This window comes from Somniosus microcephalus, chromosome 11, assembly GCF_052327205.1.
Source record: "Somniosus microcephalus isolate GS21.2 chromosome 11, FLI_Smic_1.0, whole genome shotgun sequence".
Taxonomy (NCBI): domain Eukaryota; kingdom Metazoa; phylum Chordata; class Chondrichthyes; order Squaliformes; family Somniosidae; genus Somniosus; species Somniosus microcephalus.
In genome coordinates this window covers 40,701,225-40,716,518 of record NC_140997.1, presented here as the reverse complement: position 1 = coordinate 40,716,518, position 15,294 = coordinate 40,701,225, and the positions used below count along the sequence as shown (strand labels likewise).

General features: G+C 45.1%; 1 protein-coding gene across 1 annotated transcript; it reads right to left on the bottom strand.

Annotated features, from left to right (window-relative positions):
* Positions 1–961: 961 nt before the first annotated feature.
* LOC147110507 (transmembrane protein 94-like) lies at positions 962–15,079 on the bottom strand. Its single transcript, XM_086002236.1, has 4 exons — positions 14,900–15,079; positions 5,269–5,575; positions 1,871–2,044; positions 962–966 (listed from the first exon to the last, which is right to left on the bottom strand). The coding sequence occupies exons 1-4, from the start codon at positions 14,918–14,920 to the stop codon at positions 962–964; spliced, it is 507 nt and encodes a 168-aa protein (XP_085858362.1). The 5' UTR covers positions 14,921–15,079.
* Positions 15,080–15,294: the final 215 nt, after the last annotated feature.

The window sequence follows — 15,294 nt, the reverse complement described above, 5'->3', positions numbered from 1 at the left end:
CATGTGGACTGGTACAGTATCTGTAGAGGCTTCCATCTTGACTGTTGCCTTGTGGGTAGCCTAGCCTCATGGGTAATGTAGTCTTAATATATATACAGCTGGGTAGTGTAGTCTTAATACATACAGCTATATACAGCTCTACGGCTCCACCTAGTGTCCACTATAGAATGACATGTTATTGATCATTACAGACGGGGCCTTGGTTTAACATCTCAGCTGAAAGACGGCACATCCGACAGTGCAGCGCTCCCTCAGTACTGTGCTGGAGTGTCAGCCTAGATTTGGTGCTCAAGTCTCTGGAGATAGGTATTTGGAATGTAATGGCACTAGGGAGGGAGGGCTGGCCCACAGGAGTGATCCCAGGCGTTCAACCTGAGAAAAATCCTTTGAGTTAAAAACCCAAGAATGTAACACCCATTTCTTTTCAGGATACAAAATATGTGCCATTGGTAACTTAGATCAGTGATTTACTTAAAATAATTCTGAGAATGATATATAGGATGTAGTTCAACTTTGCTTTATTCTGATCTAGTTGAATGTGAAAGGAAATATACACAAAGAACTTATCAAACGGTTAAAATCAGAGCTGGAAGGTGGGTCTGTGCATTGGTTCATTGCTTCCCTTCTGCAACCTGGGTTCAAATTTAGTCCATTCAGAAATTAGAGAAATAACTTCTATTGGCTACAAAGCTCCCATGTAACATCAAGTTTGACCAATCTTGAGCCCATGTTTGGTATGTTTGAATCCACAGCACAAAATGGTCTATAACTGGGTATAAATTGGTACTAAAATGAACATTCTCACTCAGGGAGGGGTAGGAAACAGAGAACTTCAAACTGGTGCTTTTCTGAAGTTGGACTTAAAGCAAACTGTTGGAGCAAAGCAACGGGCATTTTACTTCCTCATCAGGCGTGCTATACCTGACTGAGAGTACTTGATGCTGACACACAATTATGTATCTCATCCTGATGAACACAAAAAAAACACCAAAATTAGACCTCCGAATCACATTTAAGCTTGACAGAAAAAAATTATTTCCAGTACTTTACAGAGCATAGAAATGCCCGTTACAATTATAGAATCATACAGCACAGAATGAGGCCATTTGGACCACCATACCTGTGCTGGCTCTTTGAAAGAGCTTTCCAATTAGTCCCACTCCACTGCTCTTTCCCCATATCCCTGCAATTTTCTCCCCTTCAAGTATTTATCCAATTCCCTTTTGAAAGTTACTACTGAATCTGCTTCCACCACCCTTTCAGGCAGTGCATTCCAGGTCAAAACAACTCGCTGCATAAAAAATTTCTCCTCTAGTTCCTTTGCCAATTATCCTTAAATTTGTGTCCTCTGCTTACCGACCCTTCTGCCACTAGAAACAATTTCTCCTTATCTAAACCCTTCGTGATTTTGAACACCTCTATTAAATCTCCCCTTAACCTTCTCTGCTCTAAGGGGAACAATCCTAGCTTCTCTGGTCTCTCCATATTACTGAAGTCCCTCATCCCTGGTACTATTCTACTAGATCTCCTCTGTACCCTCTTCAAGGCCTTGACACCCTTCCTAAAGTGTGGTGCCCAGAATTGGACATATTACTCCAGCTTGAGGCCTAGCCGGTAATTTATAACTTGTGCCCTTTATTCCATGTGTTAATGCCACAAATGGCGATAAAATTGTTTCCTATAAGTGGAAATAGGGCTGGTTTTACATTAATTTACACAGTCTTGAATCTCTCTAGTCTCTCCATCCTGACGTCCCTCACCCCTGGTGTATCCTTGTTGTCTCAGTATCATGTACACCAGGTCAGGTTAGGATTATTAGACATGCAAAATTGCCAAAGGAGAAAAATCAAAAGAAAGCAGATTTGCGAACCTGAGCTGTAAGTGTGCACAAGCAGGTTTATCATATGACTCAGAGGCAGCTTTCTCTTAGAGATAAATGATGGTTGCCACGGTGATGCTTCCTGTATATTAGTCACTGTGGTTAGCATGTACGCAGCAGTGTACATTTGCTTGTGGAAGAGGTTCCTTGCAGAGGAGGTGAAGCCTGCAAGATGAAATAAGCTTCAATTAATTTTTGACAGGATGTGGTAACACGAACATTTTGCCCCATACCTGCAGTGTTTAAGGTATTAAGAAATCATAGCTACAAATACAGGGCGAACTAGATCATGCAACCTATCTTGTTGAAAATGATTTATAACTGAAAGTCCCTCATAACTTCTTTTCATAAAGTTGCATTAACGGGTGGTTAATAGAATTAGAATGATTCTACCAAAAAAGCAATGTGGTTGACAATAATTATACGGCAAATATATTTATCTGAATAATAAACATCAAACCTCAAAAACCCATTAATCAAACCCCAAAAGAGGTAGTTTTGCTCTGCAGCTGATTAAACGATAGCTCAGTTGAGAGTTCTTCATGGTGACAAGAGGTGTAAAAGTGTTTCAATTTTGAACACACCTTAAGCACAAAAAACAAAAAAGTTAAATATTCTGATATTCAAAGTTAAAGTGATCATAACGATACACAAGAAATGAACCAAGTCAGACCACTTTTATAATATAATAACAGTGGATTTTCAAATTCTTATTGTATTAATAAATGCTACAAAACAGATAACAGAGAGTAGGGGCTGAATTTTACCAGCCCTGAGGAGGTGGGTCTGGAGGCGGCACTGCTGGGAAAATCCCCAAAAATGGGAGCGGGTCCCAAACCCACTCCCAACCCACCTACAACCAATCTTCCCGGGAGTCGGGTCCCTGATTTGCGCAGTGACCCAACTCCTAGCGGTGGGAAGAGGATTATAGCCACTTAACTGCCTGTTAACAGGTAGTTAACAGGCAGCTAAAAGGCTTTTTCCAATTTTTTGACTGCTGCTGCGGGCTTCCCGACATCAGGGAACCCCGCCAGGGTAAGTGAGGCATGCTGTGAGTCTGTTGTTATGTTGGTGTTTGGATGACAGCTGCAGAAGTGGTGTGAAGCATGTAATCAAACACAGATTAATATTAGAGGTAAGGAAAAGTTGTGAAAGTAATTTTTAATGTGATTAGATGTTTCTGCAGGTGACAAGCTATGAAGTGTTTGTGTAGGCTCATCTCATCGGGAGAAGTGATAGATGGCTTCTGCAATCTCAGCTGCAGCTGCCATCTGTTTTATCCTAAGGAGAGAGTAATTGGAGAGCCTGGATGCAAGGGCTCACCTTTGGACAGTGATTGTCAGTCTTTGACAGCACCTCAATGCTGTCAAACACTGTCAAATCTTTTGTCAAAAATTTATGGTTCATGTGCCTTTAAAAAAAATGGAAGATGAAGCGTCAGCCACTGACGTCATCTGACACCGGCTTTCCCTTAATTGGCCGGCAAGCTCGCAGGGTGGGCTTAACAAGGCCAATCGGGGCAAAATAGCATCTGTTCGTCAGATGTCGCTGGGGGCGGGACTAGAACCCGGAAGGCAGCAGTCCCGCCCCCAACACGTCTCGGTGAGTAAAATCCAGCCCTAGGGGTTAAAGGTAGTTACTCAGACTGACAAAAGGTGGGAAGTGGAGTTCCACAAGGATCAGTGCTGGGACCATTGTTCACCATTTACATAAAAGATTTAGACTCGGGAATTGGAAGTACAATTTCAAAATTTGTTGATGATGCCAAATTGGGGGGGGGTGTAGTTAATACAGAAGAGGACAGCGACAAGATACAGGAAGACATTAATAAACTTGCAGAATGGGTGTGTAATTGGCAAATGAACTTCAATATAGAAAAGTTTGAGGTGGTATATTTTGGTAGGAAGTTTAAGGAGGCTACATACTCCTTGGAAAATAAGTGTTTAAATGGGGTAGAGGAGCAGAGGGATCTGGGGGTACAGATACATAAATCACTATAAGTAGTGATGCAGGTTAATAAGGACATAAAAAAAGCAAAGAGTGCACTGGGATTCATTTCTAGAGGGATATAATTGAAAAACAGAGAAGTTATGTTAAACTTGTATAGAACTTTGGTTAGACTACACTTAGAGTACTGTGAACAGTACTCTGGTCTCCATATTATAAAAAAGGATATAGAGGCACTGGAGAAGGTGCAAAAAAGATTTACTCAGATGATATTGGAACTGAGTGGTTATAACTATCAGTAAAGGTTGAACAGGCTGGGGCTCTTTTCTTTAGAAAAGTTAAGATTGAGGGCTGATCTGATAGAGGTCTTTAAGATTATGAAAGGGTTTGATAGGGTAGATATAGAGAAGATGTTTTCACTTGTGGGGGAGACCAGAACTAGGTGCCATAAATATAAGATAGCCACTAATAAATCCAATGGGGGAATTTAGGAGAAACTTCTTTACCCAGAGGGTTGTTAGAATGTGCAACTCGCTACCACATGGAGTAGTTGAGGCGAATAGCATAGAGGCATTTAAGGGGAAGCTAGATAAACATGAGAGAGAAAGAAATAGAAGGATATGGTGATAGGGTGAGATGAAGAATGGTGGGAGGAGACTGGTGTGGAGCATAAACAGCATCATGGACCAGTTGGGCTGAATGGCCAGTTTCTGTGCAGTAAATACGATGTAGTACCATGTAATCCACCTCTGTTTCTTTTCTTCCCTGAAGTAAGAAATAAGCACGTAATAGTTTTCCTGTGAAACTTCGCCTCAAAAAACTGCTAAAATTAATCTTGCAGCTCGTTTTAAAATCATTTGGAAAAACAAAACCCATAAGCAGTGTTACAGCTCACGGAAAGACGCATTGTGACTTTTGTCCTGAAAAAACCCCCAAATAAACCTCTGTCCGCCATCAAGGTTTATATATTCTCAGTATAAACAAGATAAAATACTCTAATCATCTTCCTGCTCCGAATTAGAATCTCGCTCTCAAGTTAAAAATAAGTACTTGAAAATATTTTAGCTGTGAAACTTTACCTCAAATAATGTTAGAAAATATATGTTTCAGCTTGTTTTTGAAATAATTTGGAGGAAAAGCCAAAGACAAATATTTATAGCCTGATGAAAAACACGCTTCCAATTTGGTGAATCTTAATACTGCACATGTTCAGACAGAATCCTCTTTTTCTGTCACTGTCTCTCTGGAATGGTAAAGAAAACCATGGCTGATTTAATAGAAAATAATTTTTATTATCACCTAGCAAAACTCAAGTCATCGATTTTTTGCATCTCTGGGAAAGTGGGGAGAAAATGGCCCAATCATCAAACATGCCCAAAATAAACTGCATTGAATAATATTATGTGAATAGTAAAATGCACTTTAAAAAAGTGCAATGTTACCAATAATCCTTGGCAATTCGCATAGTCCCCCTGGTATCTGAACAGGCAAACAGCTTGGCCTGCTTTTCAGCAAAGCCACGTGGGAGAGGTAGTCGGACAACTGGAAGACTCTGGCTGCTGCTGCAGGATCACAAAAGCCAAGCAGGATGCCAAGGCCGAGTGGTTTTAGTGAGGCACTGTGGTGCAGCCAGTTGGAATCATCAAACTGTATGCGAGTTGGGTCCTGTTGGTCCTGGGAGAGGCTCAGCACTTCTAAAGCAAAATCGGCATGGCGATCCTCCATTACGGCATCAGACCGCAAATCGAGCTGAGGAAGAGAAAAAAATTCAATCGTTTGAAATTCACCATATTTAAGGAGCTGCCTGTGATAACAGTTCCGTCTAGCAGCAGAGGTCCTCTTCTAATTTTCACATTGATGCGAAGTGATTTTGAGCGGGAATCAATGCACACACACTACAACCCTCCAAGGTCCCTGCGCTCCTCTAACACGGGCATCCCTCACTTTCTTTGCCCCACCATTGCCGGTCATGCCTTCAGCTATCTACCCCCTAAGCTCCCTTTGTAACCCTCTCCGCCGCTCTCTCTCCTCCTTTAAGATGCTCCTTAAAACCTGCCTTATTGATCAAGCTTTTGGTCGCCTGTCCCATTTTCTCCTCTTTTGGCTCAGTGTCAATTTTTGTCTGATTACGCACAACATGCTCGGTCGGTCTCACGAACCCTGTGGAAGGCATCCAGGCAGAGTTCTCAATGTCACTCATACAGGACCTGAAAGCAGGGGCTATGGTTTTCCCGGCATCCCTCACACAAGGATCACTCATTGCGCAAACGCAGCACCGCTTGAAGGCAGGAGATACGGGGAAATGGAACCATGAGGTGGCATCAGGGGCAGCGGGAGCTAATTCATGTGATGGAACCTCCCGTCCAAACAGAATTGGCAACCCTACCCTCAGTAACCAAAACTCCTTCACACAGCGTTGAATCTCTCCAGAAGTCTCTCTCTCTCTCTCTCTCAGACTGTGTGGTGCAAAAATGTCACCGACCAAAAAAGGCAGGAAGTGGTCACCTTTAAATAGCGCTCCCCAGTCCCTTTCTGACAGCATAACGCTCCCCTCAACCTGTCGTTGCTAGCGGCAGGCGGTAAGGCAGGGGGCGCCACTCAATATCCGGTCCGGGGCACTAACGGGGCATTGCGCACTCAACTGATGTCACAACCTGCTGGTGCAGGAGATTGTGGCGGTAGTGTTTAGCGCCGCTGCAAAATGTCTAGTTAATTTCGCGAGCGGCGCAAACATTGCCGCGCCCGGGCGCTAGTTGCTTTGCGCCCCATTAGCACCCTCTTAAGAAGCTAACGGGAGGCGCAAACAACTGAATTTTTCCCGCCATGTCTTTAATAATCTAAAACACCTACACATTAGATCTCCTCTAAGCCATCATCTCTCCAGTGAGCACATAACCTCGGTATCAAGTCTATGTTCACACGCTCAGTGATCACAGGATAACTACATTTCATTACATTGAAGGACATTTCAAAGCCTTTGATCCACTTTCCTAATCTATCCAAATCCAGTTGCAAGCGAGCAGATCTCCCATGGCATTGCTCATGGTACATCAAATGGTGCACTGTTTTACAATGACAGGAGTGTTACACCATGTGACACACAATATATTATTCTGCCGCTAAGGTGGAAAAGCATTTGCCCATCCCTTTAAAGCCATAAAATCTAACTGCTGCACATCCTGAGGTCAATTGGGGGCTAATTGTTGTCGGTGAAAGAAGTTTACAGATCGAGAGCTGCTCATAAATATTCAGCTCCAGGTTGAAGAAACCACATGAAATGACTGAACAGTCACAATAAACGGTTTTAAAACTCACAGAGGTATATTTACAGATCGGTGAAACTCAGGTACGAACATTCATACTACATTCATTTTCTTCACCATCTACACTTTCCTCACAAGAAACAAAAATGAGGTTTATTGTTTTTGCAACATTTCAATGAGTTTGATGCGAGCATTGTACGAATTTGCAGAATCACATCTCCTGCATCAAATATCAAAGCGTTGTGTAGGAAATGCAAGGTTATATTTGAAAATTAGAACTTTTGAAATAAACAATAATTATATTAGGGAACAAGCTCTCAGTTGAAAGCTTCGTGTACCTAAATCCACTGCACAAGGACAGAAGCACAAGGACTATATTCAAATGTCTATCTGATAAGGGAAAAGAAAATTAAAATACCGCAACCCTTCAACTGGTATGTGTCATCCTTTCTGAGAAAGAAATACTTCTATCTGGAAGTTCCCATTCGTTACATTCTTGCTGCTTAGATATTAAAAGCACATCATATATAGCTGGTGATATCCATTTGAGTTGTTGGTAAAATTAAGGCTACTTAATAAAAAAAATGTAAGTTTTAATTTAAAAAAAAATCAGGGTCTGACAAATGCCGAATGTCAAAATGCTGTTCTAGGTGAAAATTGTGTGGTGGAGGAGCCTGGAAAGTTATAGGCTCTCCAGCTCACTTGCTGCGTGACTGCTCTGTACATCACTACTCCTCTGAGGTGGCTGCAAAAGATCCCATGGCCACTATTCGAAGAAGAGCAGGGGAGCTCTCCCCGGTGTCCTGGCCAATATTTATCTCTCAAACAACATCACTAAAAGCGGATTATCTGGTCATTGATCTCATTGTGGGACCTTGCTGTGCACAAATTGGCTGCCGCATTTGCTTCATTACAACAGCAACTACACTTAAAAAATACTTTTACAAAAGCAAAATACTGCGGATGCTGGAAATCTGAAATAAAAACAGAAAATGCTGGAAATACTCAGCAGGTCAGGCTGCATCTGTGGAGAGAGAAACAGAGTTAACGTTTCAGGTTGATGACCCTTCGTCAGAACTAGAAAAAGCTGGAGATCGAACAGGTTTTTAAGCAAGCACAGGGAAAGGGGGGAAGGGGAGGAAAGAACAAAAGGGGAGGTCTGTGATAGGATGGAAGGCAGGAGAGATTAAGAGATGGTGCAAGGCAAAAGGAGATGGTAATGGGACAAGTTAAGAAATGAAAGATGGCTCTAGATGAAGTGTAAATGGCACTGGCAGAAGGAGAGACAGCTGCCATGTGGGAGAGAGAAAAAAATAATAAATAAAATAAATGGGGAAAAAAGGATAGGTGCAGAGGTTATGGTCTGAAATTGTTGAACTCAATGTTGAGTTCAGAAGGCTGCAAAGTGTCTAATCGAAAGATGAGGTGCTGTTCCTCAAGCTTACGTTGAGCTTCATTGGAACAGTATAAGAGGCCGAGGATGGTGAGGTCTGAGTGGGAGTGGAGCGGTGAATTAAAGTGACAAGCGACCGGAAGCTCGGGGTCACCCTTACGGACTAAACGGAGGTGTTCCGCAAAGCAGTCACCCAATCTGCGTTTAGTCTCCCCAATGTAGAGGAGACCGCATCGTGAGCAGCGAATACTAAATTGCAAGAAGTACAAGTAAATCGCTATTTCACCTGGAAGGAGTGTTTGGGGCCCTGGACAGTGGGAAGGGTGGAGGTAAAAGGGCATGTGTTGTATCTCCTGCGCTTGCACGGGAAGGTGCCAGGTGAAGGGGAAGGGGTGTTGGGGGTGATAGAGGAGTGGACCAGGGTATCGCGGAGGGAGCGGTCCCTTCGAAATGCTGAAAGGGGAGGTGAGGGGAAGCTGTGTTTGGTGGTGGGATCATGCTGGAGGTGGCGGAAATGGCAGAGGATGATCCGTTGAATGTGGAGGCTGGTGGGATGAAAGTTGAGGACAAGGGGAACCCTATCGTGGTTCCGGGAGGGAGGGGAAGGGGTGAGAGCAGAAGTACGGGAAATAGAATGGACACGGTCAAGGGCTGTGTCAACCACAGTAGAGGGGAATCCTCGGTTGAGGAAAAAGGAAGACATGTCAGAAGCACTGGTATGGAAGGTGGCACTGTCAGAGCAGATGTGGTGGAGACAGAGAAACTGGGAGAATGGAATAGAGTCCTTGCAGGAAGCGGGAAGGGAGGAAGTGTAGCCAGGTAGCTGTGGGAGTCGGTGGGCTTGTAGTGAATGTTTGTCAATAACCTATCCCCAGAGATGGAGACAGAGAAGTCGAGGAAGGGAAGAGTCGGAGATGGACCATGTGAAGGTGAGGGAAGGGTGGAAATTGGTAGCAAAGTGAATGAAATTTTCTAGTTCAGGGCGAGAGCAGGAAACAGCACCGACACAGTCATCAGTGCACTGGAAAAAGAGGTGAGGGAGGGGACCTGAGTAGGACTGGAACAAAGAGTGTTCCACATATCCCACGAAAAGGCAGGCATAGCTGGGACCCATGCGGGTTCTGTAGGGGGTTTCTCTTGCTTGCTCTGGTCTCCTGCCAGGCTTCTTGCAATAATTACCCGTGAGTGGTTCGACCCACTCGCCCCTATGGTTCTAGACCTTGGACTTAGGTGCAGGGAGCTGTAGTGCAGAAAAACTCAATAGACCAGGTCGAATAGCACGAAATGGATGCCTTTATTGAACAGTTTGCAGCATCATAAAATACATGTCATATGTACAGATTAAAGCAACTACAAGCATGCACACATCTATAAACTTAACTCTATAGAAATGGGGAACACACGGCACATCGTACAAGGGGTAACACATTACAATTACCCTTAACCCCCTCCCCTAGACCTAATTAAGTTTCGATTTGAGGGACTCGGGATCATGCTCACCACTTTAAGAATTGCGAAAAAGGCTTTGCAGCCTTTCGACACAGCTTTCCGTCGTCACGTGGGTTTGGAAGCTTCTGGCGCAGCTTGTTTTCCTCTTGGTTCTCCTGCGATGAGCGCTCGCCGATGTGATGTTGAAGAACTGGGGTACCGGGCCCTGAGTGTCTTCTACTCCGGCCTGGGTCATCGATGATCTCCCGACAAAAGTACCCGGGCCTCCCTCGTCGTCTTCCCGTTGTGGCCGGACCTTGCCTGGCCGAGCTGGCTTCCAAGCCGAACTCTTCTCGTCGTCTTCTCGTCGTGGCCGGGCCTTGCCTGGCCGAACACCGAACACGTTCCGAACAGAAATTGTTCCGAAGAGTCTGTCCCGAAGCGTACCGATGGAGAACTCACTGATGGACTTTACTCAATCCACAGTTATACTTTTTGGAACATTCTTATCTCCCGCCAAATCATAGTCCTGTCTTTGTAATAATTTTGGCGGGCAGAACTCTCTGCAGGGGTGTTTTGTCTTCATAACGGGAGTCGGTGATAGCTGAACTGGCCTTCCTGGGCCGATAATGTCTTTGCTTTGTCACCGTAACTTGGTTTGTATATTGATCGGTCTGGAGATTGCCCTGGATGGCTGTTAAACGGCTTCTCTTTGTACAATGTAATGGGTTTAAGCTTTCGTTCAATTGTCCGCCCATTTCTTGATGGGTCTCATCCTGTCACCCAAATCTGCCCTGTACTTATAATCTAATCAATATGTATACTCAGTTCCATGAGTTTCGGCTTCCCGAAACTGGTTTTCGCGGGCTTTTAATCTCTTCAATCCACAAGCCTGTCTGGCTTGCAGTAACAGAAATTCAAATGGTCCCAGAAGCTGGTCACGAGGTCTGGCGGCCATTTTGTGTGCCCTTTTATCAAAGGTTTCTCTGTATAAGCTTCTTTTGGTCAATAAAGCTGTTTTATTAACCCTATTTTCCTACGTGATTATTTAATGAAAATTTCGCGAATCTTACAGTTCCCATAGCAACATCTTTAATTTGGAGGAAGTGAGTGGAGTCAAAGGAGAAGTTGTTCAATGTGAGAACAAGTTCAGCCAGGCAAAACTGCCACTTCTCTTCTGAAAATGCCCACATTGAAGAAGTTCTGCTCTTCTCTCCGACGGGATTTCCATTTGTCTCTTTTACCTTGTTCATCTTCATTGCTTTCTGTCTCCCTTCTCGTGTTTGATCAGGTATCTACCAAAACTCGCTTTCACAGCCACATACCTTTCCTCAGCAACTGTCTCCGGCTCTGACTTACGTCACGTGGATTCCAACTGAAATTCCACCCCTCATGTTTTGGATTCACCCAGGACTACAGATATCTCCAAGATATTCAGCGTTCCTTGAACCACTGCTCTCGCTGTATCCTGAGATCCACGCTGAATGCCATGCGCCGCCACATGAACACTCTCGACCTCTTTCTTCAGCAGCACCAACTCACTATCTCAAAGCTGTCCTGGTCCGCAGTTCCATTTCATTCTTTGCCTCATCCGGCGCTTTAACAAAAAACTTTTTTTCTTCCTTTCAGGTGTCAAGGATCGCAAGCTTCAACAACTCTTGGACACCAACACCCCTCCGGAACCTTATTCCCCTTCACTTTCCTCTGACCCCATCCCTTCTTCCAATCTCACCCCCTGCCGTGTTTTCACTATCCCCTCTGACCATCCCTGAACTCTTTTTCCGCCGCCTTCGTATCTGTGCCCACTTCTTTTGCCAGGATTCTTCCCCCCCGCACAGCTGACCTATTCTCCTGTTTTCAGAATTCGAGTTCCACCTGGACCCCTCCCCCTGGCTTCTTACCCTCTCTAGATCTTTTCATTGCAAACTGCCGGCGTGACATCGGCCGTCTCAATTTCTCTGCTCCCCTCACTCACTCCAACCTATCTCCCTCTGAACTTGCAGCACTCCATTCTCTCAGATCCAACCCCAACATTGTCATTAAACCTGCTGACAAGGCTGGTGCTGTTGTTGTTTGGCGAACCAACCTCTACCTAGCGGAGGCTGATCGCCAACTCTCCAACACCTTCTCCTACCTCCGCCTGGACCATGACCCCACTACCGAACATCAAGCCACCATTTCCAAGACCATCACTGACCTCATCTCCTCTGGAAATCTTCCCTCCACGGCCGCCAACCTCATAATTCCCCAACCCCTCACAGCCTGCTTCTACCTCCTTCCCAAGATCCACAAACAGGACTGCCCCGGTAGACCCATCGTTTCAGCCTGTTCTTGCCCCACGGAACTTATCTCTTCCTATATCGACTCTATTTTTTCTCCCCTTGTCCAGTCTCGTCCCACCTACATCCGCGACTCTTCCGACGCCTTCCGTCACTTTAACAGTTTCCAGTTTCCTGGCCCCAACCGTCTCCTTTTCACTATGGACGTCCAATCCCTCTACACCTCCATCCCCCATCAGGATGGCCTGAGAGTGTTCTGCTTCTTCCTTGAACAGAGGCCCAACCAGTGCCCATCCACCACCACCCTCCTCCGCCTGACTGAACTTGTTCTCACATTGAACTTCTCCTTTGACTCCACTCACTTCCTCCAAATTAAAGGTGCTGCTATGGGAACCCACATGGGTCCCAGCTATGCCTGCCTTTTCGTGAGATATGTGGAACATTCTTTGTTCCAGTCCTACTCAGTTCCCCTCCCTCACCTCTTTTTCCGGTACATTGATGACTGTATCGGTGACGTTTCCTGCTCTCGCCCTGAACTAGAAAATATCATTCACTTTGCTTCCAATTTCCACGCTTCCCTCACCTTCACATGGCCCATCTCTGATTCTTCCCTTCCCTTCCTCGACTTCTCTGTCTCCATCTCTGGGGATAGGCTTTTGACAAACATTCACTACAAGCCCACTGACACCCACAGCTACCTGGACTACACATCCTCCCACCCCGCTTCCTGTAAGGACTCTACTCCATTCTCCCAGTTTCTCCGTCTCCGCCGCGTCTGTTCTGACGATGCCACCTTCCATACCAGTGCTTCCGACATGTCTCCTTTGTCCTCAACCGAGGATTCCCCTCTACTATGGTTGACATGGCCCTTGACCGTGTCCGTTCTATTTTCCGCACTTCTGCTCTCACCCCATCCCCTCCCTCCTGGAACCACGATAGGGTTCCCCTTGGCCTCACCTTTCACCCCACCAGCCACCACGTTCAACAGATCATCCTCTGCCATTTCCACCACCTCCAGCGTGATCCCACCCCCAAACACATCTTCCCCTCACTTCCCCTTTCAGCATTCCGAAGGGACCGCTCCCTCCAGGTACATTCCTCTATCACCCCTAACAAACCTTCCCCTTCACCCGGCACCTTCCCGTGCAAGTGCAGGAGATGCAACACATGCCCTTTTACCTCCACCCTTCCCACTGTCCAGGGCCCCAAACACACCTTCCAGATGAAACAGCGATTTACTTGTATTTCTTGCAATTTAGTATACTGTATTCGCTGCTCACGATGCGGTCTCCTCTACATTGGGAAGACCGAACGCAGATTGGGTGACCGATTTGCGGAACACCTCCATTCAGTCCATAAGGGTGACCCCGAGCTTCCGGTCGCCTGTCACATTAATTCTCCGCTCCACTCCCACTCAGACCTCAGTGTCCTCAGCTTCTTACACTGTTCCAATGAAGCTCAACATAAGCTCGAGGAACAGCACCTCATCTTTCGATTAGGCACTTTACAGCCTTCTGGACTCAACAGAGTTCCACAATTTCAGACCACAACCTTTGCCCCTGTCCGTTTTCCCCCCCATTCATTTATTTATTTATTTATTTATTCTCTGTCCCACATGGCAGCTGTCTCTCCTTCTGCTAGTGCCATTTACACTTCATTTAGAGCCATCTTTTGTTTCTTAACCATCTCCTCTTGCCTTGCACCATCTCTTAATGTCTCTTAATCTCTCCTGCCTTCCATCCTATCACAGACCTTCCCTTTTGTTGTTTCCTCCCCTCCCCCCTTTCCCTGCCCCTGCACTTGCTTAAAAACCTGTTCGATCTCCAGCTTTTTCCAGTTCTGACGTTAACTCTGTTTCTCTCTCCACAGATGCTGCCTGACCTGCTGAGTATTTCCAGCATTTTCTGTTTTTATTTTAAAAAGTACTTTGTTGGTCGGCTAGTGCTTTGGGACGTCCCACAGTTGAGAATGGTGCGATATAATGCAAGTTCTTTCTTTCACAGTAGCCAGTAGATAAAAAATATCTTTAACTGGTGGCAGAATACCTGAGTAGAGTAGGCCCGATGCCTGTGCCCCTCATCGTGGACTCATATCTGAATGGGGTCCTTCAACAGGTGTTAAGCCCCCTAATGTACCTATTCAAGGGGCCCAACGTGTGTTTTAAGCGTCCGCTCGGGATGAAGGCCACCCCATTGCTAAATTGTTATGCTTTGTGCCTGTTTTATGCCCCAAAAATATTTAAACATTTAAAAATATTTTTGGGGTACAAACTGTTGCACCCAATTTCCGGATGTAAAATAGGCACATAAATCGCATACCAATTTCTATCTCAAAATGATTTTAGAAGACTTTTACTTGATTGCATTTGATGTAAAGATTTTTCAAGTGCACGTAGACTGTATGGACTGTTTCATTATTCTGATAAAACGCTGGTGCTAACATCCGCCTTTAATTTGGTTAAAACGTGTCTCAGTTCAGTGCAGGATTAAGTTTTGTAAAAGAGCGGCTGAATGTAAGTATTTTATAGATTTTTGCTCCTTTTAAATTCTTGGGATTACAGAGTGCCCTTTCAACGAGAGAACAGACCGTTTTGAGCGTCGATGTTTTTCTCAGTACAACAAGTGGTCTTAAATGTCAGGCTCCTCTGTCGCTGGGAAAATATATCTGAAACTGCATTTGAACGGAAGCAATAAACAATTCAGCGACTTACGCGTTCATTTCCTTGCTGCATTGTGCAGCTGGTGAAGCGAGCTGTCTTCAAACTGATTGGGGTTGTAAGGTTTTCATCCTGTGGCTTGGTGGGGTGGTGTGCTTCGGTGAAGAAAAATACTTTATCTGGGCAAGAGCTGGGCCAGGAGAGGACTCCTTGTTTATCCACACAGCACAGCACCTAATGGGGCAAGTCAACCAAACTTAAGTGGCCTTACCTATCATGCAGCACCAAAGGAGATCGTTCGGCCCATCGTGCCTGTGTTGGCTCTTTGAAAGAGCGATCCAATTTGTCCCACACCCCTTGCTCTTTCCCCATAGCCCTGCAAATTTTCAAGTATTTATCCAATTCCCTTTTTAAAATTACTATGAAATCTGCTTCCACCACCCTTTCAG